The sequence below is a fragment of the Symsagittifera roscoffensis genome, chromosome 3 (genome assembly GCF_963678635.1).
Source record: "Symsagittifera roscoffensis chromosome 3, txSymRosc1.1, whole genome shotgun sequence".
NCBI lineage: Eukaryota > Metazoa > Xenacoelomorpha > Acoela > Convolutidae > Symsagittifera > Symsagittifera roscoffensis.
In genome coordinates, this window is record NC_087064.1 from 79150160 (window position 1) to 79175968 (window position 25809).

The 25809-nt window shown below is 36.7% G+C and overlaps 1 protein-coding gene across 1 annotated transcript; it reads right to left on the reverse strand.

The window, feature by feature from the left end:
- Positions 1-356: 356 nt before the first annotated feature.
- On the reverse strand, positions 357-16095 carry LOC134842299 (BUB3-interacting and GLEBS motif-containing protein ZNF207-like). The gene is made up of 8 exons (XM_063858572.1): positions 16048-16095; positions 15384-15510; positions 11734-11866; positions 8421-8691; positions 5812-5947; positions 4998-5309; positions 1430-1562; positions 357-662 (listed from the first exon to the last, which is right to left on the reverse strand). The coding sequence occupies exons 1-8, from the start codon at positions 16086-16088 to the stop codon at positions 547-549; spliced, it is 1269 nt and encodes a 422-aa protein (XP_063714642.1). The 5' UTR covers positions 16089-16095; the 3' UTR covers positions 357-546.
- Between the last annotated feature and the right edge of the window lie 9714 nt (positions 16096-25809).

The window sequence follows — 25809 nt, forward strand, 5'->3', positions numbered from 1 at the left end:
TCCATTGATAATTGAGGTTCTGGAAAATAGAGGTGAAAAAAAACTGCATGCCTTTATAAATTGAAAGTTTAATTCGTTTATAAATACTTTAAAAACTTCAAGAGGTCATAACTGATTTGCTGTACTGGTCTGCCGATAAAACAACCACACGCCTGTTAATTTTAAAGCTCCAAGAGACAGCTTTTTGACATTATTGTAAAGAAAACTGCGAAGGTTAAGTAGAGAGAACCAAACATCTGAAGATGACTTCGGATATTGGGTACTGTCTTTTTAATCTTAGCCAGAATAACAACCTAACAAACTGGAAACTTGAACAAGTTTGCCCAAATGCTGCTTAAAGAGTTTATTTTCGTAAATCAGTTATAGACGACATAAATTCAGCAACTCAGGAGCAAAATGGACACCAGACAAGTCGACAGGCGAATAGAGAGCAGACCACTCGGAATACACTACAGTTTATTAGCCAGTATTCATCTTCTCATCTTCAACTTACACAGCAGAGAATAGGAAAAGCAGCTTCAGTGTCTCCCAATCCCTCTGCAGCACTTAGTACCTCACAGGGCCCTGTTCAAAAGCGAGAGGCTGCTTCAAAATTGCCATTGGGTTCCTAGGCGGAATCAGAAAGCTTGAGGGTCCCCCCAAATTATTTCTAGACGGGTCACCTGAAAAATACATAATCAATATCGCCAGCCAGTTCAATCACAACACAAACATAGCCAACAGGCTGTTAGAAAAGAATTAATGACTCAAAGAGACCGACTAATTTTGCACGTTCAAGTCTTGAAAGAAAAATGTATAACCTTAAGTATCACCCAGTGGTCATATCTTTGACCTTTGTCTATCCTCTTCAGATGATTAATTGATGCTTTGTAGAGTTTGTTCGCATGTTTGATTGTTAAATGTTTTTGTATGCATCATATCTGAAGAAGTAAATTCTTTCTTTCTGTCTTTCTTTAAGGCTCTCAGTGAATTTCAAGAAACTTATTTGATAGACAGTTTTTTTGATGAAAATAACTCAAATTGAAAAAACTGTTTTAACAGATAAATTTCTGTTTTGCTGAAAAAACTGAAAATTAAAATCAACTTACAAAACTAGAAGTCATTCACTCATGTTTTCTCGCGCCATTTGGACGCCGGTTATCCGAGAGCAATATTTGCCTGCTTTTTAACGAATGAAATTGACCTGAAATTTATGAGAAATCCAAAAAGAAATCTCCCTAAAAATTAGATTAGAAAAAAGCGTGAACATATTCGAGGACTTTTTTGTCAAAAAAAACGAAAAAATAAATACAATCTAAATAAAGGATAAATCACTACGTTTATTAACATTTAACAAAATAAAAAGTTCAGTTGTTTAAAACATGAAGAGCGGATTTGTTTCATATAATACCATCCATTAAATCATACATAACATAGCCTTTCAATCTACCTGATCTCATATTCGCCAACTGTAGTAACATTTCTCCTCCTGCTGCCGCCATGGCATTTGTACTGCCCCCACTTGGTCCGCTAGCTATACCACACTTGGCTTTGTACTTGGGCAACTCCAGGAGTAGCTCCTCCTGAAAACATAATCAACAATTACGGCACAAGCTAAGCACCAAATTTTAAATTTCTTTTTCAATCTTTTTCGACCAATAAATTATCAAAAAGTTTATTTATCTTGTAAAAACTGTTTGAACAAAGCAAACAGACAAATGGAGCACTGTCAATAAACTAAGAGACCGATTGAAAACAAATTCAACTTTCGAAGAACAAAATATATCACCTTAATCAAACTGAGTTTCCAAATCATTTATGATTTAGTGATGTAATCAGGGGCGGACAGTTGGAAAAGGGCCATGACCGCAAGGAAAGAAAAAAGACTGACTGAATTTCAAATTTCAAAAAAAGGGGCTTAAGGCTATTTGAATTTCAAGAACAAGTTATGATTGACACTTTTCTGATTAAAACTTCACCAATTTGAGAAGAGAAAACTGGATCAAAAGATAACTTATTTATTCCGCTGGGAAATCTGAAAGCTAAATCCATTTTCGAAACTAGAGGTCAATCACTTTTTCGTGAACTGCACACTTTTGCTTTCGGTATTAGAGATTGCCTTCCTTTTAACAAAGGAAATGAACTGAACTTAAAAAAATCAAAAGTTAAACCTCAAAGTATTTAAATTGAGCGTCAACAAAATGTAGGCATTTTCCCTGAAAAAACAAAAAATCACAAGACCGACAGTATTCACAATGTTCATGGCTCTTAATAAATCAATTCCTTCATTAACACGAAATGTGTGAGCATGCAATCAGTAGCTAAAAGCATCATACAAAAAAGATAAGACACAGGTGGTCTTTCGAAAAAAAAAAATCGAAAACTAAGCCGACAAAAATTAAACAGAGCCTGAGCGGAGCTTTGAATCACTTGCGATACAGAAATAAATGACTATGATTAAAAATTGAAAAAAAAAACCTTAAAAATTTTTTTCATTTTGTCAAAAAAAAGTTCTTTCAAGCTTTCAAAATACACTGAAACTTTTTTAATTTAAGTAAAAATGTGAAATTTTAGACCAGTTTGGTACTGCGGAAACTAAGCTGACAAAAAAGCAGACAAACAGAAGTCCGACAAAGATTTTTGAAGCGCGGACAAAATTTCGCTTACAAAAAAAAAGAGGTCCAGGCCGGATTCGAACCATTGACATTTACCTTTATAGGCAGATGCGTTACCTCTTCGCCACATGCGCGAATTAAAGTCCGACTTTTGGTTTCATATGAACCACCGGTAAAATGATTCTGTTAAACCGAAAAAAGTCTATATTCCGGTTTGATAACGCTTGCACCTGATATAAAAACGACCATTTTTAAAATGATTCAATCAACAACTTAAATACTACGTCAAACGATCTAATTTAGTCTAATTTAAAAAAAAAAAGAAGCAGTACTATATAAAATAGTTGGCACTAATGAGACATGCCCCGCAACAACTATTTGGAAAAGTGTCTAACAACTCAAGCGAACCGAAAACAATGATTGATTTTTTTAAACACTATTCGAACTTTCGATTTTGAATATATGAACAAAAAACAAAAAAATGCCGCCAAATTTAAATACTTCAGCCTAGTTTTTACGCAGAGGCGAAGCTAAAGCTTGGCAAACAAGGGCAAAAAATTGCCTAACATTCGGATACACAAAAGCTTTAAAATGCACAAAAAATGCACAAAAAGGTAATAAGCTAAAGGCAACATCACTAACTTTGCATGTAATAAATCAGAATAGATTAAACCAAATTGCGCGTATATAATGATTTTCAAAAATCTCGCGAAAAATATATCGAGTTGGAAAATTTCGGAAATTAGATTTTAAATATCTTACTGTTGTTTGAAACAAATATCTTTTTTCGGCTCATCTGATGAATATAAAATGCATCAACTGTTCTAACTTATCACTAACCAAAAAAGAAAGCACATATTATTATACTGCTAAAGCAACCTACTGCTTCAAAACTGCCACCAAAAGTAGCATTTTTCTTTGCGACTTAGTTTGGAAAAAAGGCGCATCGTCTATCACACTTCTCTACGCTCGTATAACTTATTTTTCATTTAGAAACTGAAATTGAATTAAGCTTCAAACAACCAAATTAAAGCCCGCGTGAACTACTTTTATGACTTTTTCCTGGAAAAAAAAACACAAAAATCAGAACGACCGAAGAAGTGTGTGCACTACTTTCATTGAAACTTTAAAACACAAAGGCGAAGCGGAGCTTTCCAACACTTGCGACACAATCAAAACATTGCCTTACATGATTTTTTTTTTAAAAACAGAAAATAAATTTAGTTTTGAAAAATTAAGCTGAAAAAACTACTTGAAATAAGTCGAAAAAAGAACATCTATAAAAATTTCTTGCCTTCGTTCCAGTTGATGTTCATAAAAAGCCCTAAAAAGCATTGAGAATTAATGACCGAGTGAAAAACTAAGTATACAAAAATTGGGTCGATCATCGTCAAGACGAAAACGAAACTGTAGTCATATCAAAACTTCAGAGCAATCAAACTTTAAAACTCATAAATTTTACAACCCATCCCTCCTGAAACTCACAAAAGCATTTGAAAAATATACAACTTGAATCTAATCTACACAATATAAATTACTAAGCCGATATAAAATAAGCTGATCCCGTTTAACGGAAAAAAATGAATGAAAATATTCAAAATCAGAGACGGTAATTTTCCTAACTACAGAACAACTTTAAATTCTGGTTAAAACAGTTTGAATGAAAAAAAAAACCAAAAACATTGGAGAGAAACCGCTTGAAAAACTTACCACATAATATAAATTGCATTTTGGAAACTACGGAAAACCAGCCGACAGAAATAAGGACAAACAGCGACCTGAAATGATCAAAGAGGAAGTTATATTTGAATTTTAAAGAATTTGATCATGTAAGCTCTTACATTATAAGAAATAAGCGCAAGTAGTGCAGTAACTTTCGCGCGCAAAATATGTAACATAAGTTGTTTACGGTGAAAAAAGTCTAGTTCCCGATTACAAGTCACTTGCTCTAGCAAGTGCAAAAATTAACCTAAATTGCGAAAGCCGAATGAATAGATAATTTATGTATTTCGCTGGTAAATCTTAAATTTAACATCGACTTTCCAAACTAAAAACCACGTTCTTAGCACAATACGCACTTTCGTAACTGAAAAACGCAAATTGACCTTAGCTAGCAAGTGACTTTGAATTATACTCGGAAAAACCAGAAGTCAACCGTGAAAACTCAAATTTGAACGCGAAATAAAATTAAGACTTTTTTGTGAAACATAGCCAACAGACAACTGGAATACAGAGGCTAAGCTGCACTTTGCAAACACAAGCGATAAAACGGCAAAAAGTAGCTCTACTGATGAATCGTATACTTCGTTAAAAATTGATCAACAAGATGTTAAAATTGATCTATTAGATATCCTTTTTTTCTAAAATGATTTCTTTCATTCCAGTGGATTTTGGGTGACTTACAAGTGAGTAATTATCTTCAGGGTGAACAATTCTGCTGTTAGGGGCGGGTGGGGGCACTTTGCCTGCAGCTGCAGCAGGTGGGTGAGATAATGATGATGGTGTGGATTGTAAAGAGGTGTTCGTGTTGCTGCCGCCGCCTCTGTTATTGGCATTGGTGGCTGAGGAGTCCGCTGCTGTCTCCGGCTGATGTACTCGCCTGCCGTTGGGGGAGGGAGACACTGCTGCTGTTGTCGAAGAATGACTCTGCTCGGGGTGCAGAGAAGACTCGTAGACTACTTGAGGCGGCTGACTTTGAGAGTGAATTGAAGCTACCTGCAACACAGCACACTAGCAGTGGTCAAATGCAGCTGTACGTGCACACTCACGTGAATACCGCTAACAAAAGTAGCAACCAATAGTTTGTTTTGTTACCGTTTTCGATTTTGGAAGAGGGAAAAACTCAACTGAAAAGAAAGCAGTTTTACTAGCTTTTTTTAACTTGCGAAAGAGTAAGGTTCAGTTAGGTTGAATTAAGTTCACAAGTGGACACTGTTTGACGGACCAAAAAACAAACTCAATCGGAACTCAGTAGAAATCAAACATTTATAGAGCCAAAAGCTGCTCGAAAAATATCAAAAACAACAGACTTTAAATAGGTGACTTTTGTCAACAGACAGTTATAATAGTGTACATGATAAAAAACAAAGAATATAGTTTTTCTGTTCACTTAAATTTCGAGCCTTAAATTAAAAAAAAACGACTCACCTCAAGGCTGTTTTTATTTTCAGTTTTAATTATTGGCACTACGAAAAAAATAGCCAATTTGACAGCTTACGTTGATTGCAGTGGCTGGAAAGAGTGGCCTTGCCGAGTTTGGTGGAGCAGGAAGAATGCCTGCTGGTGGTGGTTGTGGTGGGGCTTGTCTGCTGGCTACCAATTGTCCTCCGCCTCCCACTCCAATTAGAGCAGCTCTAAAATAAACACACCTTGTGGACACTACACTACTCTACAGTATATTAGTATATTACAGGCACACATTCCACACTACTCTTTTCTCACAATGCCCGCAAAGTTGGCAGCTGACAAACCATGGCCAACAAACAGAAAATTGTAATTGTAAAACAAAAAAGTGCTGATTGTTTAAACTTTCGTTTCCAAGAAATATATGCCCTAAAAATCTTCGAATTGCAAGAATAAAACATAGCCAACAGACAGTTAGAAAAGAGCAATGAACGCAAGTAGACAAAAAAAAATACTCTTTTTTGGAAAAAAAACCTGGAGAAACTTCTGAGAAAACTAGATCAAAATGAACTGAGCTTAAAAAAAATCATAAGTCAAACCGCGAAAAAGTAAATTTCGTCAGCACCTATTTAAGAGTTTGAGTTATGTTCATCAATTTTTAATTATGATGGACACTTTTATGAAACTGAAATTGAGCCAATATGAGATTTTCGAAGAAAATAATTTAACCACGTTGAAGCTCTGTAATTTTCAAAAAGATTTATGATCAACCCTTTTCATAAAACTTCGACTCTTTTTCCATCGACTCTTAAACAGTACCTTTTCGACCCAGGCATAGACGTTACCACAAGGCCCAGTGTGCCGAAGATGACGAGGAATTTTAATTTATAACACTGAGGCGAAAATACCTCACAAACAGAGCATTGCGAGTGGGTAGACAAAGGGAAACGAAAGCCAATAATTAAAACTACGAGTCGAAAAAACTGTAAGTCAAAATTTTGTCTCAAATGATGTTCAATTTAAGGAAAACACGTCCGGCAAAAAAGCCAGCATTAAGCGAACATAGCCAATCGAAGATTGGAAAAAGTAATGAACGCAAGTGAACAACAAAAAAAACACTGACTTTGTTGAAAATCTCAACTTCCGAATTTCAACGAAAAAATAGATGCCCTTTAAGCTCTTTGTATTTGTGGAACAATTTATGACTAGCGCTTTTTTGATAACATGAACCCAACTTGCGAAAACTGGATCAACAGGTAAAGTTTTTATGCCGCTGAAAATCTAAATGAAAATCTAAAAATTGAATTCCACTATCGAAACTAGAAATCGTCCACTTTTTTCGCGCCAGTTCCAGGTTCTTATTTGGAGAGTGCTATTTACGTATTTTTCAGCAGATGAATTTCAATGGAACTCAGAAAGTGCATATATACCTAAGTGCATTCATAAATGCATCAATATGCATGAATGCACATCTGTAGTTATTAAAGACTTTTCCGGAAAAAAAAACAAAAGAAAATCAGCAAGACCTATATAAGAGTCTTCACTACGTTCATTACTCTTAAACACTTATCGAACGACAATCAAGCCGACAAAACTGAAAAAGTAAACTACTGTTGAGCCGGAAACAAACTTAAGGTTCAGAAATTTCAAGAACCATTTGTATGTTTCTGGAGCGAGAGTCGTACAACTTGTGTTTCATTTCGAATAGCGCGAAATTAGGTCATTACACCAATAAAAAACTTAAGCAGAAACCGTTAAAGCCGAATTAAGCTTTCAAGCGAACAAAAAAGTAGAATATACAATTACAGGGATAACTTCACAAAATATAGGAGTTTTAATAAAATTCTATTTAAACGAAAACTGTCTACAGCCCGAAAAAAAATAACCCGAAAACAGTATAATATTCCGATTTGATAACGCTTGCTAATCGAAAGCGTAATAAGGTAGCATTCGAAACTATTCAATTATTCTGTAGTACATGTTGTGTACATTGAGGTTTACGTTCCGATGTAAAAACGCCTGCTAATTACAAGCGTAAAACGCTATATAAGAAAATCTGGCAGCGGAAAATTAAACTTGACCGTGAACATCTGCTATTTTTCTCGAAAAATGAACAAATAAGTGTCTGCATATTTAAGTCGGGTAGTTTTTATCTGCTCATTGTTAATATTGGCACTTAACAAAAGTGACCTCATTATGCGTGTAAGAGAATAATGACCAAAACCAATCAGCATATGGAGGTTGCTTATTCACAATCATTTGCCTTTTTTCATTTTGTTTCCGACAACTGGAAGATGGAAAGGAACATTGGACTCGGGTCAGTTATTTTCCAGCCTATTTTGATTAAACCAAGAAGAGCTGTTATCGTATTAACCCAATTTTTGGTCGTGATTTGGATTGAAAAACTTCAAAGAAGTTCTCAGAGTGTCGAAAAAACCTGAGTTTCTTTTTGTTTTTCAGACTAAATTACATCAAATTTAAAAGAGGCTGACCTCCTAAGTAGAAGGTTATATTAATTAAAGTTACCGGCTTTTTTTAGAATATTAGAATTTTTCTTATATTAGTTTGGTCAGAACATTCTGAGCTACTTCCACATCAACCGGCTCTCCTTATCGTCTTTATCCGACTAAGCGTAGTGAGTGGTGATGGGGGAAAAAGACACTGAAACATCAAAAAAGGCGTTGAAGGGTTTAGGTGTCTCACCTGCTGGTCATTTGAGGCTGCATCATCATAGGCACAACTCCGTGCATAGGCATGCGTAGCCCGTGCATCATGCCGGCACCTGGATGCATGCCTGGAGGCAGGGCCATCGCGTGTCCCCCCACGGCTATGGCTGCTGCAGGGTGGTGTTGAAGTCCCCCCATGGAGACAGCAGGGTGGGGATGGTGGGTAGGTTGGTGAGGAGTAGGGGCCATCATGGCCATGCCATGGGGGGAGCAATCACTAGCCCCAGTGCCGACATCCCCGTTGGCTTCTAAAAACAGGACATCAAAGTTTAACAACTCGAAACTGACCACTAATTTACATTTGATGTTAACAATAGAGTTCTGAAACCATAATTTGTGACTAGCTTCAGAGCTTCCAACAGCTCATTGCAGCAGCTAACTTTCAGCTCTTATTGTAGCTAAACCAATTGATTGTACTCGAGCGCGTGTGCTTGTGAGAGTGAGAGAGAATTAGGCAATTTTCGTTCTCATCAACTTTGTTGTTGTAGTCTTTTTGAGTTGGATTTTGAAAACCCGTTCTAGGGATCATGTTGCAGCATCTAGCTTTATAGTTTCCAGCTACGACTTTCAAATATATCAATCAACGACTTTCAATCAGTGTACTCGCTGTTGTTTAAGCTCTAACTAAGAACTTAAGAAAAAATGATAAGGACAGAATAAATGATCGGATTTAATGATATTAATCTCTAAAAAGCGTATTTCCAAAGACAATTTTAGACACTATTTCTAAGTAAATTTATCAAAATATTGCATCAATCAAGCATGCAAGATTTCAGTTATCATCTATGAAAGCGTCAACGTTCAGTATCGAAGACTTAACTTCATGAGTCCTTGTTTGGACATACCAGTTCTCACTGTTTGCAATAAGTTGTGTTTAACCTTAACGGTATGAATTCCATCTCGAAAGAGCGAAATCACACAGATTATTTATGCAAAATGAAACAATCTCAGCGAGAAAAATGAAATTCGCAATGTGATAAATTTTCTAAACTCAGTTCTTTCGTACATATTGACACCGCAAGGAAAACTTACTGTACATTTTGAGAACTGGGATCACAGATCCGGATGCAAATGGTTATTCTTTAACGAAACATTGATATAGTCATTTGCTCTTGGCCAAAGTAAAAAACTGCTGAAATTCTGCATGTTGTCTCAAAAACTCCATGAAAACACAACTAAAACATAGCCAATCGAAGATTGGAAAAGAGTAACCAACGCAAGGAAACTGAAAAAAAAACTGACTTTTTTTTCAAAAACCTTCAACTTTCGAAGAAAAAATAGATGGCCTTAACGCTCTTAGAATTTCTAGAACAATTTATGGTGGACACTTTTTTGTTAAAATTAACCCAATTTGAGAAAACTGGATCAATAGGCAAAACTTTTATTTCGCTGCGAAATCTGATAATTAATTTCCATTTTCGAAATTAGAAGTCGATCATGTTTTTCGTGACCTTTACATTTTTGCTGTTCGATAGTGGAGTTTGCCTTCCTTTAAACAATAGAAATGCACTGAAATCACAAGTCAAGCCACGAAAAATTTAAATTGAGCGAACAAATTAAAAAAAAAACAAAAAAAAAATCCGCAAGACTTATATAAGAGTACTCACTACGATCACTCTTAATTATGCACCAAATAACCCAGAACAGTCGCTAGTCTTATATTTGGCGACAGTTCAGTCGTAAATTTAATAATTTGGCGCTCCTTTTTTATTTCAGTCATATTGATTTCCAACAGGGGCACGCAAGATTTTTTAGACAGTACGAATGACTTCGATGGAAAATCTATTCAAACAAACTTCACTTATTTCGATAACCAGAAAGCAAGATAAACAGACATCCCCATTCATTTTCTTCTATTAGTTCAAAATAACAACAGTCCTCGCTCACATCAGGTATGCTACTTTTTAAAGGTTTATCTTCACTGCGAAACCCAGCCGAGTAATATTAAAGTATGTAATCTACTGGGTAAATCGAACAATTTGAATAACCCACCCACCGTTATAGTTAAGTTTATCTCTTTTCGGGGAACAAACGAAATTTTGTGGCGAAAATTATTACTGGCGGGAGTGTTTAATTCGGTTAATTTAAAACCTATGTTTATGAAAGAACGACTGCCTGAAAAACAGCGCGAGATTATCAACGAGGCGATTAAATATAACTTGATTTAGACAACGAATAACTGTCAGGTATAGTTTTTTCTGAAACATGAAAACACTGTTCATTTTAAAGGTGCTATAGTTAAAAACACAGCGGAGAAAAAACATGATTATGTTTATCAGGAAAAAATGCCAACTTTTTCATATGACCCTGTCGCAAAATCCAATCTGAAAAAATACCAACGAAACAGTTGATTGAGGAACGCCAAGCACGTCAATGAACACAAGGAAACCGAGAACAACATTTTGGACACTCAAGTATTGAAAAAAGTTACTCAACATGATAGCTATTTAAAATTCAAGAAACTTTTAAGATTTACCCTATTTTCATTACTTTTAAAAAACTGCAATTCGCAAACACAACTAAAAATGGCGAATGGGATCTTTCAAATGGCAAGAAAGTAAATAACTGAAATCGAGAGTTTTAGAGTTAACCGCCTTAAAAGTGGTGATAGGTACACTTGCTGTTAGATAAATACCAGCCACTAAAATAGTGACTATCATTTACCGAAGACCAGCTATATGAGAAATTGACACTAATTTATACAATTTAGATTGAAAAGAAATGGGAATAATAGAATAATACAATCGTTTGCTTGGGCAAATGAATGACTATTGATTAATAATAATGATAAATTGTTTTCAGGCTAATATACCAGTAAAAATGTTACAAAACCGCATTTCCAACCATTAAATATTCATCTGAGACATAGTCATGAGATTTTCTAGCCCGTTTAATTCTTCGTTGTGTAAAATATCTACTGGACAATTTTTTGTAATATTTTATTTAAAGTTGTGTACTACTTTTCCCGTCCTAACCTAATTGAGACGAATTTACGCTTAAATTTTTCAAATATTTTACCCAAAGCGAGAAGCAATCCAGTAAAAATTGTGGGGAAGGAAGTTATCTTAAACATTGTTTAACCGAGAAAAATTCATGCTTTGGGAAGCACGACGATGAAAATAAGCAGACAGATTTTGGTCCGATAATTGAGTATTTTCGAAAAAAAAAATTTTCCACGCTATAAAAATCCGCTCCTGGTCGGAAACGAAAATTATGACCTTCCACGTGGGATAAAATTGTAGGAAAACGTGAACTCTGCACACAGCGTACCTGAAAAAACATGAACTAACCTGCTGCTTCTTGTGACTGTTTCCTGGCGTCGGCGTCTTTCTGGGGAATGCCCTCCATTCCATAGATTTCGATTTCAATGTTGTCTCGACCAGGATTTGCATTGGGTACCGCATCTATATTTTCTTTGTGCACCTAAAGTTAATGTGCGCCTAAAATTAATCCTGACCAACAGAGTAACACAGATAACGAGAGAGGGATGAAACAATATTAAATATAGAAGCAAAAGTTATTAAAAGACAGAGTCGAAGCTGAGCTTCTCGTCACTTTCGATACAAAAATGATTACAAAAAATCCAAAAATTGCAAAAAATCCAAATAAAATTCGCGACCGAAATTACCTGCACTATAAGAAACTTAATAAAGAGATTCCGGAATGCCAGAGAGAAGCCAAACTTTCGAATAGCCCGTTCTTCGGTAACTAAGCCGACAAACATAAGCAGCGAGATAATAGTCTAAATTAGCCGAAAAACTTCATTCAGCAAAAAAAACAGGTCCCGACTGGGTCGAACTCTCGGGCTCAGTCCTCTCAAGCATGAGTGTTACGGATGCGCCAAGTGCGCAGATTTCAAGAATTTCAATTTTTATTAAAGCAAGTAATACACGTGTAACATCTTCACGTGCGAATTCTGTGAACAATCTTGTTTAAGGGAAAAACTCTCTTAAGTTTCCTAACTTTTTTCGTGAGTTTCCATTTATAGTTGTCCCCAAAGCACGTCAAAAACATGCCGACACAGAGGCAAGGCGGGTCTTCGCACCGTTTGCCATACTACACAAACATAGCATTGCAAGCTACCAGACAAAAAATAACGAAAGCCAAATAGCAAAAATTGATAACTTTGTCTCGATAAAAAGTTTCACAATTTTGTCTCGAATTATATTCAATATGAGGTAAACACGTCCAAGAAAGAAACCGCTTAGATGATATAATATTTTAGAACTACATATCGATCCGCAACTAAGTCGACCACACTTGGATATACTCTCGTTGAGCCGTAAGCGAAGTTGTCATGAAAAACTTTAAGACTTTTTGAAAAACTTTGATTTTTTTCAACCTTTTTATGTGTTTCCACAATTGGAGGCAAAAGAATATTGTTTCCTCACAAACGACCAAAATTTAGGTCATTAAAAGAGCTTTTAAGCAAAAACAAAGAAGGAAAACAAACGTCAGTGCTCGAATATTTGAAAAGTACAGGAAGAAATCAAAATTACTTGTAACAATCTGATAAAACGCTTGCATTACAAGTATATTCCGCGATGCGGCAACTGAGCCGACAAAACGTAAGACATACGATGAGTCGAGAATTTTTTTGAAACGGATTATTTTTAGTTAGAAAAAACAGGTCCTGTCAAGATTCGGACTTTGATGTCCGGGCGAAGTCGTTAACTTAAGGTCAAAAATGCCAGAGAAGCAAATAAATTGAAACTTATTGCAAATCAAGCTATGAAGTGATTGTGCTGAACAAGATAGTAACTTGAAAAAGTCTATATTCCGATATGATAACGCTGACTAATCGCAAGTTTAAAAAAAGACTATATCTATTAAAACTGTTACACTTTTAAGCTGAACATATTGAGAAGAACATGCCAAGTAAGACAACTGAATGCTTAATTAGCATCGCAAAAAAAATTTGAGAAGTGTATCAAAGCCGAATGCAAAAAAAATGAAACTAAACTTAAATCCAAACCGGAGTTAGTAATTTTACAATCAACATTAAAAAAAAATTCGACACAGAGAAGCGCTTCGCAAACACTAGCCACAACACGACAAAAACAGCTGTATAATTTGCAATAAGAAAATTATTGCTAAATTCTATACATTATTTGAATGCGTGTGACAGCTATCTCCGTGTTTAAGTTATTTCGATAATGCTTGTTTAACGAAAAAAAAAATCACGTTAAAGCTATATCGAATATTGTACTGGTTAATATTTTTTTCATTTTCCGGTTTCACCGAGTTTAAAATGAGCAGCCTCGTAGTGAGATACTGTCAAGGTCTTCGAAGGGTTGCGAATTTCTTTGACCTCCAGTTATGATTGCCGAAATCCTTTTAGTGTACGAGATCCGATTTTTGTGGGTTTTTCAAAATGTTTCGAGAACACAAATTACAAAATACGTCCAAGATTTGAAACTCCCAGCCCTGTAGTTGGCTACTGTGAGAGTACTGAGTGTCAAATCTTGCGTCTAAATTCGACTGCTCAATGGCTTTTAGTTTTCGAGATGTGACATTGTTTTGTCATTTTAAAATTATTCAAAGAACATTATATGCGGTTTTTATAAGTTGTTAACAATTCGAAGCATCGGAGGTGCGTAACACGCTAATACCGATAAAGATGAGATAATATTTTCCAAATTTGAACCCCACTAAAATTTCTATTTTGAATCTCACAAATTAGACATCAATTACTTTAATTAGCAAGCGTTATCATATCAGAACAAAGACTTTTTCCAGGTAAACATCTTGCCTTACAGAATCACTGATTCATTTTCTGAAGTCTGTATTTTCGTCGACATGATTTGAGCATGTCAATAATTTTTAAACACCCACTCTAGTTACACTTCAAGGTTGCGAGCGTTAGTGTATCAGAACGAGCCTTCTTTTTTTTCTAACAAAACTATCAAATAAAAGTGTTCACTAAAAGTGTTCAATTATTCGGTGAAACTTTTGCTATAATCACGATTTGTAGCATTTGAAATTTCATTGCATCTGTTTTCTTTATTTGTGGCTAGTGTATATGATTGAATAAGCGTCCGTGGCTGAGTGGTTAGAGAGTAGATTCAGATCGAAACCGAGACGTAGTTGAATTTTAACTAATTCGAGGCTAATCTCCACTTTTCTAATTGACTTTATAGAGCTGCTTTTTGTCGTGTTCTCGCTAGTGTTTGCGAAGCAAACCTTCGCCTCTGTGTCATATATGTTATTCAAACAAAATTATAAAACTTACACTTAAAGACTAGTCTGACTACACAAAAACCGGTTACTGCCAGACTCTATGATCCTAGAAGTAACTTCTTCGAGATGTCTTTGACAAAAAAATCCGGTATTTCCTCATAGTACTCTTAACATAAAGAAAAACATTTTACATATCGAAACTTTATATCAAGTCCGTTTCAAAATAGTAACCGTAAATCGTGTTTTTTTTCTAGCTCTTGTCGGCATATTTGGAAGAAAAATTCGCAACCCTCGAGAGTACTCTGGCAGCGCCCAACTACAGGGTTGGGAATTTCAAACTTTAAGAATAATTTTAAAATTTGAGTTTTCTTAAAAACTTTGAAAAAATCACAAAAATTGTCGTATCTCTTACACTAAAAGGATTTTGGCATTCATAATTGGAGGTCAAATAAAATCGCAACCCCTGGGAGACCCTGACAGCATCTCACTATTGGGCTACTTATTGTTTACTCGGTGAAACCGGAAAATCGAAAAAAATTCTTTCGTTAAACATGCGAAACTGAAATAGCTTAAGCATGGGGAGATAGCTGTCACACGAATTTAAATATAGTATAAAAAGATATAGATAGATTAAAATCACTGGTTAGTGTTTTCGGTTGGTGAAGCTGAACGAAACTACTAAGCTGAATTAGTTTATGGAACTGAATTAACATCGAATAATCAAGCTGAATTAAGAGCTGTGTTGAAACAAAATATGAACCTGCATGCAATGTATCTGCAGTCCCGGGCCCGTGTACAGCTTCTTATGACATATATGACACTTGAAATGCTTGGCCCTTTGGTGCTGCAGCAGAATCTTTTCATCGTCGAATTCCCTGTCACAGTACCTGCAAAACGCATTAGCTCACACAGTTGCCCTCGACAAAGCATTTGATCTAAGATTAATGAGCAAGTGGCTATTTTGGTTTTAAAGCATTTTTTTTTTTTAAGAAAACACATTCAAATCTTCTTCATTTAATTTTCCGTTATTTTTTCTTTGAAGGGATATGATAGAATGAAGTAATATGCCAAAAGACTAGGGTAGCCATAGCTTGAAAAACTGTAAAATCAGGCTGCTCCATCTCTTCCTTATTCTCTCCCCCGCAGTAAACTTATTTGGAAAATGGAAATATTTAGACTAGTTCTTCTCGACAGAGAGCGCTGATTCGGAATTTCTTTCTGAATACAAATCAAGACTGAAAAGTGTTTTAAATTAATAATCTTCTTTCTGTCTATTCTTCATTCTTTGATCTGATACATCATGACCCGAAAGAAAGATTATTTATGGTACGGTATCTTGTTTTGCAAGGACAACAAGAAACTACCTGTCACCATTTTAAAAATCTGACATTAAGTCTCGTGAAAAAACATAAGCACTTCCTCACCAACACCACGGTTTAGTTTGTTTCTTCTTTTTCCGGCCCATTTAATCTGAAATACCACAAAAGGATCATCATACTAGTTTGAACAGACAACTGATCTGTTAGACATTACCCGCAGCATACTAACAAGGAGTCAAAGACACGTGTCTTTTCCCATTACACTTACCCATCCCGGAAATTCAAACTTCATCCATTGTAGTTTTTTCTTTTTTCTTCAAAGGTAATCAGAATGTCAAAAGTATCATAGTAACCGAGGTAACAGTCAGGAGTCCCGAGTCCCTTCATCACATATTCCACTCAAAATCCTTAGAATTTTCAAGATATAATAATAATAATAATAATAACAAAGGATTTAGGAATATAATCCAAGGGTTCGCATAAAACCCAGTCATTGCATTGTTCAAAGTTAAGATTACAGTTATAAATGTAAGTTTTTTCAGGTCTCCACAGTTGTTGCATTCGCATAAAATGCGCCAAGTGCATGTGTCTGATTCGTTGTAGCGAGTTTTGGAAAACTTTGCGTACATTCCTAGAAGTCTGTTTTTGCATTCTGGGTCAAACAATATGTCACATTTGAAGTATTTGTTGTACAGATTGGCAAGACGACATGCCCGAAACCAGAAATCCGACTGGCACTTCTTCAGACGCATGTTTGCAGACGAAATTTCGTGTCATTTGAGCTCTTCGGTTTCCAACGTCAGTGATGCTTACATGGCTTCTCCAGTCGATGTCAACTTTTCCAGCTAGTATTTTTGCAAACAGCAGTCCAACATGAAGCTCTTGGTATAGAGACAAATGAAGAATGTTAAGTTTCACGAGTTTGTCTTTATGGGAGATATGGCTATTGCTTGTCATGAAAATCCATCCAAGGAGCTAGTTCAGACCTGTGTTTTGTAGTAGTAGGTAGCACGTCCTGTAGTATTTCGTATAACCACTAGTACCAATGATCGAGCATCAGTTCAACGTTGCTCAAGCAAAATGGTTGGAAGGAGTGTTGACGAATGAATTCATTCACTTCTTCCCAGTTTGCTTTCTTGTACGCGAAAATGCCAAAATCTAGTTTTTGTTTGATAGCTGGTGTCTTTTTATGAACAGGTCGGTAGTCAAATGAGACTTTGGCATGGAGTGGCGAATCGTCGGAACTGAATAGACTACTCAGATTGTTGTCAAGTTTTACGCTGGTGACAAATTGCGGTTTCTTACTAAGGAGAACGTCTAGTGATTTTCCATCAGGGGTTTTTATTAGTTGTTAGAAAGTTTGACTCACAGAGTTCGTCAAGGATTGACTGCTCATCTAGAGAAGTTGAAGTTTTTGACGGCCAGTGTGTACAGTTAATAGTTATATCTCCAACTATATACGAACAAATTGCACTTTGTTCGAATTGCTTACGCATCAGGAATTTTAGGAATTCGATTAGATCTGAGATGTCCCACGTGTAGGTACGGTTTGAAGGAGCACTCTAGATGCAGCATATAAAAATCGGCTTGTTCAGGGATATGCGGATGACACCACAATCTTGAAACGAGGAATTAATTTGGCTACTTGGAATGTTACGGTTTACTGCGCTATGAGTACGCCACCAGGTTTTGTCAAGCCTTTGTCACTCGGTCTGTCATTTCGGTGGACAACGTAGTTTGTCAGAAAAAAGTGCAGCGTCGGCGATGCTTTCTGTCAACCAGGTTTCAGTTAGGCAGATGACTTGATAAGCGTTTTTTACTTGCACAGCATTAGAGAAGGTTGTCCGCCGTTGATACTAAAGAATACTACTGACATTGTAAACAAGGATATTCATCGTCGCTGCTAGTCAATTGGGTGCTTCGGGATCTGGAAGTTTCTCTTTTATCCATTTTCTACCTTTTCGAATGTACAGAGTTGCATCGTGGACTCTTATGTCCTCTCTGTCTACAGATTTGTCGCTGATAAGTTGCCTTCTTCTGGCGAGGGCAAGGTTTTCTTGATCAGCTTCTTTCTTCGTCAGTTGTCGGCTGAGGAAAATTGGTTGAGGGGAATTTTCAGTTTCCTTGCAGATAGCAATATCATTCGTCGTTGGTATGCATTGGGTTTTTTTAATAGGATTGTTCTTGTCTTGTTCTCGTCATATCGACCCAGGCTTATGATATCGCCAATTGAGGCATTGACATCCATATGGTCAATACTTTTTGAACATCGGCGAGATCGTGTTCTTGGCGCAACCTTGCTTCCTTCTCCGTTGATTCAGGGATTCCTCGCATGCGAATTCCATCGAGTTCCTCGCCGGGTTTCGGTGGCGGTTTTTGGCGACTGGCAATTGAGCTAGGCTGGGTTGGATAATCTGAATCAGGTTGTTTTGTGGTTAGCAGCGTTTTGATTTCGGTCACTGTTTTTTTGAGCTCAGTCATTTCGTTTTCCAGGGGTTTTAGTTGAGTTTCTCGAAGTTCTTTTGAGGTTGTAGTTTCATGGGCAGCTTGGACCAAATTATCTCGACGTTTTTTTTTCAACGCATTTGTTGCATATCAATAGAGCATTTTTTCCTAAGGCTGGTACTCCATCGACAGCGGCTTCACTTAGACCAGTGCAGTCTTCATTCAGGTGCATTCGACAACCACAGCAAAAGCAGTCGAAAGAGCTTTCATTTTTAAGGATTTTCTCGCAGCACGTACTAAAAGAATCAGAGACTGACTTGACCTGATTTCGGGTGTTATTCTTAGACATCTTAAAATTTTAAAAGGGGCTCAACGCCTGCTGAAATTTTAAGGTTTAGGACTCAGATTTGCGTACCTGTATAGAATTTTTGCCGTTTAGCTTCGCGATATTTCGCCAGCCGTTCGACGCTTCGTGCCACTTGTTTTGAAGTGTATTGAAGTCGGGAAAATAGTGCAGCACAGTAGCTAGAGTCCTCGACTCTATGTCAGCAACCTGGTGCAGTTTTCGGTATTCGGCAATTAACGATTCGACAATTCTTTCGGAAGCACTGATAATGTGCTTGGTCACGTCCATGACGTAACAGTCTAATGAATTAAGAAGATCGTCGAATATGTAGGGAGCACCTTTGCGTTGACAGGTAACGACGCAAAAGAGGTTTGGAATAGTCTTAAGGGTCGCAATCAGTTTTTCGATTGTTGGAGGTATGTTGCCTTTTTTTCGGGTGCGATGTTATTGTGTTGTTTAATGAATCGTGCCAGAGAACAATTTTGTAGTTCCTGAGAGGGGTTGATGTAAGGTAATCGAGGCAGTAATTTGACGAGCTAGGGTCAAGATTCAGATCACGGAAAGGGTGAACAGGATCAGCAAGCTTATCATGTTTCGATTGTGTGAGTTTATTGATAGAATGGTAAAGAGAACTTGCACCTTCTATTTTGATCATAAGGTATAGAGACTTAAAAAAATAAATAATCAAACAAAATTGGAATAAACTCAGCTGATTGGGAAATGGGATGGTGAATACAGCAAGTCGGAAGCCGTCCAGAGTGTAGTTCCACCCAGTTTCCAGTGATAAGTAATCCAGAAAATATCGTCGTGATCAAACTTTTCGACGATTCAACATTGACTATTGGGGCCACCACGGCTGCCCCTTGTATTCGTTTTTAACTGAAACTATATGGAAGTGATAATAATAAAAAGGAGAAGATTAGTGTTGATGTGTTTAAAATTAAACTCGATACTAGTTACGTTTCTTCAATAAGAACACGCAACTCAATACGAGAGGATATATATGAATATATATTGCATTACAAATATAAAAAAAAATCGTCCTTAGTTGTGTTGTCATTTTTTGTGCCGAGTAGATTGCCAGGGAGATTCCGTTTTAAAAAAACTTTTTGCTTTGAGTTCTCAGTACTCATGCTTGGGTTCTTACGTGCTAGGGCTGGTGCGTATTCATAGGTCCCAAAAAGAAAAATCCGTCCCATAAGTCCCATAATAATTAATCAGTCACATAAGTTCCAAATCGTTTCAATAGGTCGAAAGACTAATTTAGACGAGTTTCGGTTTAAGGTCGCCAGTGGGCGCGCTTCGCGGCAATAACCGGCTCTATATTCCGTATAGTCTTGCCCTGTTTGCAAACTCGCAGCACGTTGGTGCGGCTGCATCTGTCACCATTCTGCACTTGAGTTTCTGCTACTTGAACTATAATCAATCAAACCATAAATTCGTTGGCTCAAAGTTCAACCAATCAGAATTTGAGAAGATAAATTTTGGGACTTCTGTGACTGATTTTTTATTTTGGGAGCTATGAGTATTAGGATCTATGGGATTTCACTCTGGTGCCGACAGCAATTTGAATCACAACACGTAGCAATTTGAAAAAGGTATCAACCAACTATTAAGTCTTTATATTGTTATGTTTTTGCTCTTCCAGTTCAGCAGCAGCCGAACCAGGATTAGAAACCGACCCCGCACTAATCCTACTTGGCGCATGGAAGTCTACTACTGTTACATCCCTAAGAGCTGTATACCAACAGCCCATGAAGCGAGCTGTATACCAACAGCCTACTAAAATAGAGGGAATAGGTGTCGAAAGTAAACTCTGCTTTAAAAAGGAATTTGAGCCAAGGAAGGCCAAGCCCACTGTGACATTCGACCAGAATAGCGGTCAAAATGCATGACGAAATAGAACTTTTCTTGGAGCAGTTCAGTGGGAGGATTGGCTGTTTCAGAGGATTAACTGTCTTATTTGATAAACTCTTCGAATTGGGAGAGGTCGGTTTTACTTGACATTTAAAGTTTTAAAAATTCGATCGTAAAGACACACGACCTTTTTTCTTTCGTGAATACAGAAAAAGCGCGAAATTCAACAGATTACAACTATTTTTAGTTAAATTTTATTAACACCGGATTGATTTCTTAGAGTATGAGAAGCAAGGAGTTGAGGGAAAAGGTTGATCCATCTCAGATGTATAAGATGATTTTTATCTACTGAGCAAAAACCAAATTAGTAAGATGATAAATAATAGCCCTCTTTTTACGAGTTACATCGTGGTCTAGGTATACTGAGACTAAGCGATGACTTCACTATTTTCGCATGTAACTAAGTTGACTTCCGCAATCTGTACGTGGACTTTGTCGACCCGATGTTAATGGACCACACATAGAATTTGATTTGGTAGAGACGGTTAAAAGCATGTGAAGCTGTGTTTAGAACCTAGCGTTATTTTCCGTCGGTATGTACATCAGGGCGAATGTTACACACCATCTTCGGTAACGTCTTTCTGCTTGTTATTGCAAGTTGAATTATTACAAGTTGTTTTGTATAAAGTTCACACCTAAATAACCAGTTTATTTGGGTGTCAAATTACAAGTTTTCTGCGACATGGCCTTCAATTTGAATAACTATGAGGCTAACGAAAGAAAATGACATTGGCTGTACTAACTGAGTGTACGGGTGAGGGTTCTCATGCTCGAAGGACCGAATGCTTGAAAAATTCAACCTATCAAAATCGCTAATCGTTCTTATTGGCTAAATGCTTCTCCCACAGAATCTAAGTCAATATAAACAGAAAACGTATTAATCAGTAGAAAATAATCAAAATTGTTTTAAATTGCATCGTTCTCCGTCTTGCCCCTATTCTTCTTATGTTTTCGTCGTCCTCAAAACTTTGTAGTTGGTTTTGCCCAATTCCAAATTACTCGGGCATGAAGAACTGTTTCCTGTTCCTTTGTGCCTGCGTGAGCTTCCAACCACTCAACTGCCATCAAGGAACTGACTTAAATTTCATAAATTGTTCTCCCACTATGTCCCTCATTTCGTTAATAGATCTCTTTCGAACGGCTCAAAAAGTCTTCGCTAACATCTCATATGATATATCTGATTTTTTGACTAGTTTTATTAAGTTTAGGCAAAAAAAAAAGTTGATCGAACCAGACTTGCTGTGTCTTCGCATTGAGTACCACATGTGTGTGGGATAAATTCTGTTACATAAAGGCATTGAGCTAACTTCCACCGAAAATTTTGAACAAGTAGGCCTATGGCAACCTCTACGTTAATTCACAAAATTTCTTTTTTGGGAGCCCCGCATGAACCTCTCATCTTTTTTTCCAATTGTAGCATTCCAAGGAGCAATTCTATACTTAGAAAATGCACTAGCTCGTGCGCCTGCTCCATACGTTCCAAGGAACCGATCGAGTCGAATAAGCTACAAAAACCCAAGGCGATAATCAAGTTCACCCCTGTCACCCCATGTCAGTCTGCGATCAACTATATTGCGGTTTTATCCACCATGCCTTTCCCTATAAGTTTAACAGCTGTTAATGTTGTTCAATATTCTACCACTATGTCCCTCAATTAGTTGTTATATCTCTTTCGGACGGCCCAAAGAGTCTTCGCTAACATCTCATATGATATGTCTGATTTTTTGGCCAATTTTTATCAAATTTAGGCAAAACAAAAGTTGATAGATCAAGACTTGCTGTGTCTTCGCATTGAGTACCACATGTGTGTGGGGTAATTCTATTACACAAAGGCGCAGAGCTAATTTCTACCAAAAATTTTGAACCAGCAGGCTTATGGCAACCTTTACATTATTTCACAAAATTTGATTTTCGAAGGCCTCGCAGGAAATGTCTATCCATCTTTTTATGAACTTGAAACAGTGTTTTCAAGAAAATTCTAAAGAATGGTTTTTTGGCCCCGCTTTTTGATAAACGCAGGATGTCCGGGGATACCGAGAACGATACATGTGGTTGTCTCATGCCTAAGTCAAAGCCAATTATTTTCCGTTTGGCTGATAGCCTATAAACCAGAACGCATTTGTTGGCTCCTGAATATATGATAGACTATCAGCCAAACGGAAAATACTCAGCTTTCACTTAGGTATCAGACCACCACATGGATCGTTCTCGGTATGCCCGGACATCCTGTATATATCAAAAAGCGGGACCAAAAACCATTTTTTAGATTTTTCATTACAACACTGTTTCAAGTTCATAAAAAGATAGATAGATATTTCATTGCTCCCAACACTTCAATAGCTAAAAGTTGTAACATAGCTTCAAAGGAAATATAAGACCCATGGCTTCCGATTGGACCCTTTCGAGGAGATAAAATGGTTAACTTCCTGCTGCTGCAGATCACGATGGTTCGGATCTGCTCCCAATCTGCCGCTAGACCTTTTCTACACAAGCAGGAAGAAATAACTTGTGCTGTTACGAGTGTCTCGTTTCAGGTATTCATCATTTTTTCAGGATCTTCCGACTGATTTTCAATATCATATTCAGTTTTTCGATAAGTTACCTTCCAAGTGTAGTCATTTTTTGCATTTCCGAGAAATTCAGGTTCTCGCACCAAAAAAGAGTTTTTCTGAAACATTTCTTTTGGCTCATTAAAGCCATTAACTTCAATTTTTTACATGTCTAGAAGGTTTTCTTGTCCTTTTTGGCAGATTACACATACGCTTTGGACAGTCCAGTCAGTCTATCCAACTGACTTCCCCGTCTAGAAAAAATGTTTCACTGCTCTCTTCCGCTTCGTCACTGCCGTCCTTCCAGTATGTCCCTGAATTTCTCCAGAGAGTTGCGGTCCGTGCTTCAATTCTCTATTTCAGTGACTCTCCTTCAGCAACTGGGTGAGAGGTCAACGCCAACTTTCGTTTCCTGGTTCCGACAGGAAGTGTTGTATAAGCACAGGCTGACATTTTGCTCCAGGGCGGTTGTAAGACTCAAATTATCTCTTACTCATTTGCAACGGGCTCAGTCGTGTTTTTTTTTTTATAAAATACAAGGTGTTCATAAAAGTAGCTCGAGGCAACTTGTCGTAGAAGCTCGTTCTAGCAAACAAGAAAAACAGGTTTCCAAAGCTTAAAGTTTTTTTTCAAGGCACGAAATTGCTTGATGGTGCAAAATAGCCCTAACCCAATAACTCAATGTTGAACAAAGTTTTGAAAAAATTTAATGAATTTTAATTAAATACGTGGAATTAACAAAAGTTTTTAATTCAAAAAATCATACTCGAACAAATAAAATTCTGCGACATACCACCCTAAAATGAATGAGTTTGAGGCAAAAGAGCGTTGGTTTTCTTATAATGATTATACTATCTAAATGTACGGTACAAAGTCTGGCTACCAATTGATGAAAATATATCAGTCATTCAAAATAATTACAAGTTAAGCTTTTTCTAAAGGAAGAAAACGATTCTTTCAAAACCTTTTTTTTGTTTGTCAAAAACTAAACAACCAAAAACAACCCTTTCTTTATTAATTGTGATTGAAAAAGTCTATAAATTGTTATTGCTTCTACGAAAACAGTTAAGAAATTAAAAATCTATATGCATTTGATACACTTTAAAATTAAATTAAATGTTTTTAATGTTCCTAGTATCACCGCTCAGATTAGAGATAAGACTTTAACAGAGGCCACGGAAATTCAGCCCTACAGAGAAAGCAGCCCATTGAAAAGAAACTTCAACTGAGTGGTCTATGTGCTCAGAACTGAAACGCGTGATAGTGCAAGATTGCACTAACTCAAAGTTAACAAAAAATTGGGACGTTCGTTGAACATGTTATTTTTTATGTTATTTTTTATGAAATACGAAGAATTCATAGAAATTTTTCACAATCCAACTAAAATGTGAGGCAAAAAAATGGGTTTTTATAATGATTAACCTAATAGTACGAACAGCTCAAAATTTGGTCATGGAATGATCAAATTAGATCAAGCATTCAGAATATTTACAAATGAAGCTTCCGCTATTGGAAAAAATCACATTTCTTTGATGAGCCTGATGTTGCAATCTTATGCAATTGCTCTTAATTTTTCAAACGTCCAAGCTCAAACTAGCTCTTGTGCTCAAACAGCCGTGTCAAAACTTGATAACTTTAGTGAAAAAACTCCTCAGTCGAAGGAGTAAAATGCACTCCAGCCTACTCAAGAAACTCTGTATCTTTCGCCGGATTACCCAAGATTAACCGAAGTTCTTCAAGGTAACCACTAACTGGGAAGCTGGAAAACTTTTGGTTTCACCAGGGCCAAGGCCTAAATCATTGTTAATAAAAATTCGATTATTTTGATCAAACTCAATTGGAATCAAAATCAAAAAAATGTCATTGAAATCCGACTAAGCTGGTTTTTTGGTTTTTAGTCGTTTTTATATATGGGGTCTTAGCGTGGGGGGGGGGGGGGGGGGTGGGGCGGCGGACACTATCTGACCAATTTTTTTTGTCGCCGTAGGCAAAATTTTGAAAAAGAAGTTCAAAAAAAGCTGTTCAAAAAAAGCATTTTTTAGGCACATTTGCAAAAATTTGACCAAAAAGTTGCGTTTTTTCGGCGCCGAGTTCACCCTCAAAAATATTAAATATGCCGCCCAAGGCGGTCCGTCAACCAAAACAGTGCAAAAGGGGGGCACTTTGGTTCGGCAGCGGGTCGAATACCTGAAGGGGGAGGAACGTCCGCCCTCCTCCTAAATCCGCCCATGCATATGATAAAAGCTGGAAATGAAATTAAAGCGTAATTTTTCAGAGACAGAAGTATACACGAAGCATATAAAATCAATAAATGAAGTTTTAACTAGTGTGTGATTATGCAAAATGGCCCTAACTCAAGAGCTCATAGTTGAGAAAAAAAAGGTCGTTGAATGAGCTTTTATGAAATACGAGGAGTTATTTTAAGTTGTTTTGTATAAAGTTCACACCCAAATAACCGTTTTCTGCGACATACCCTCCAATTTGAAAAACTATGAGGCTAACGAAAGATAATGACATTGGCTGTACTAACTGAGTGTAACGGCTCAAAATCTGGTTATGAAGTGATCAAAATAGATCAGTCCTTATTCTAACTGAAGCGTTCTCTGTTGG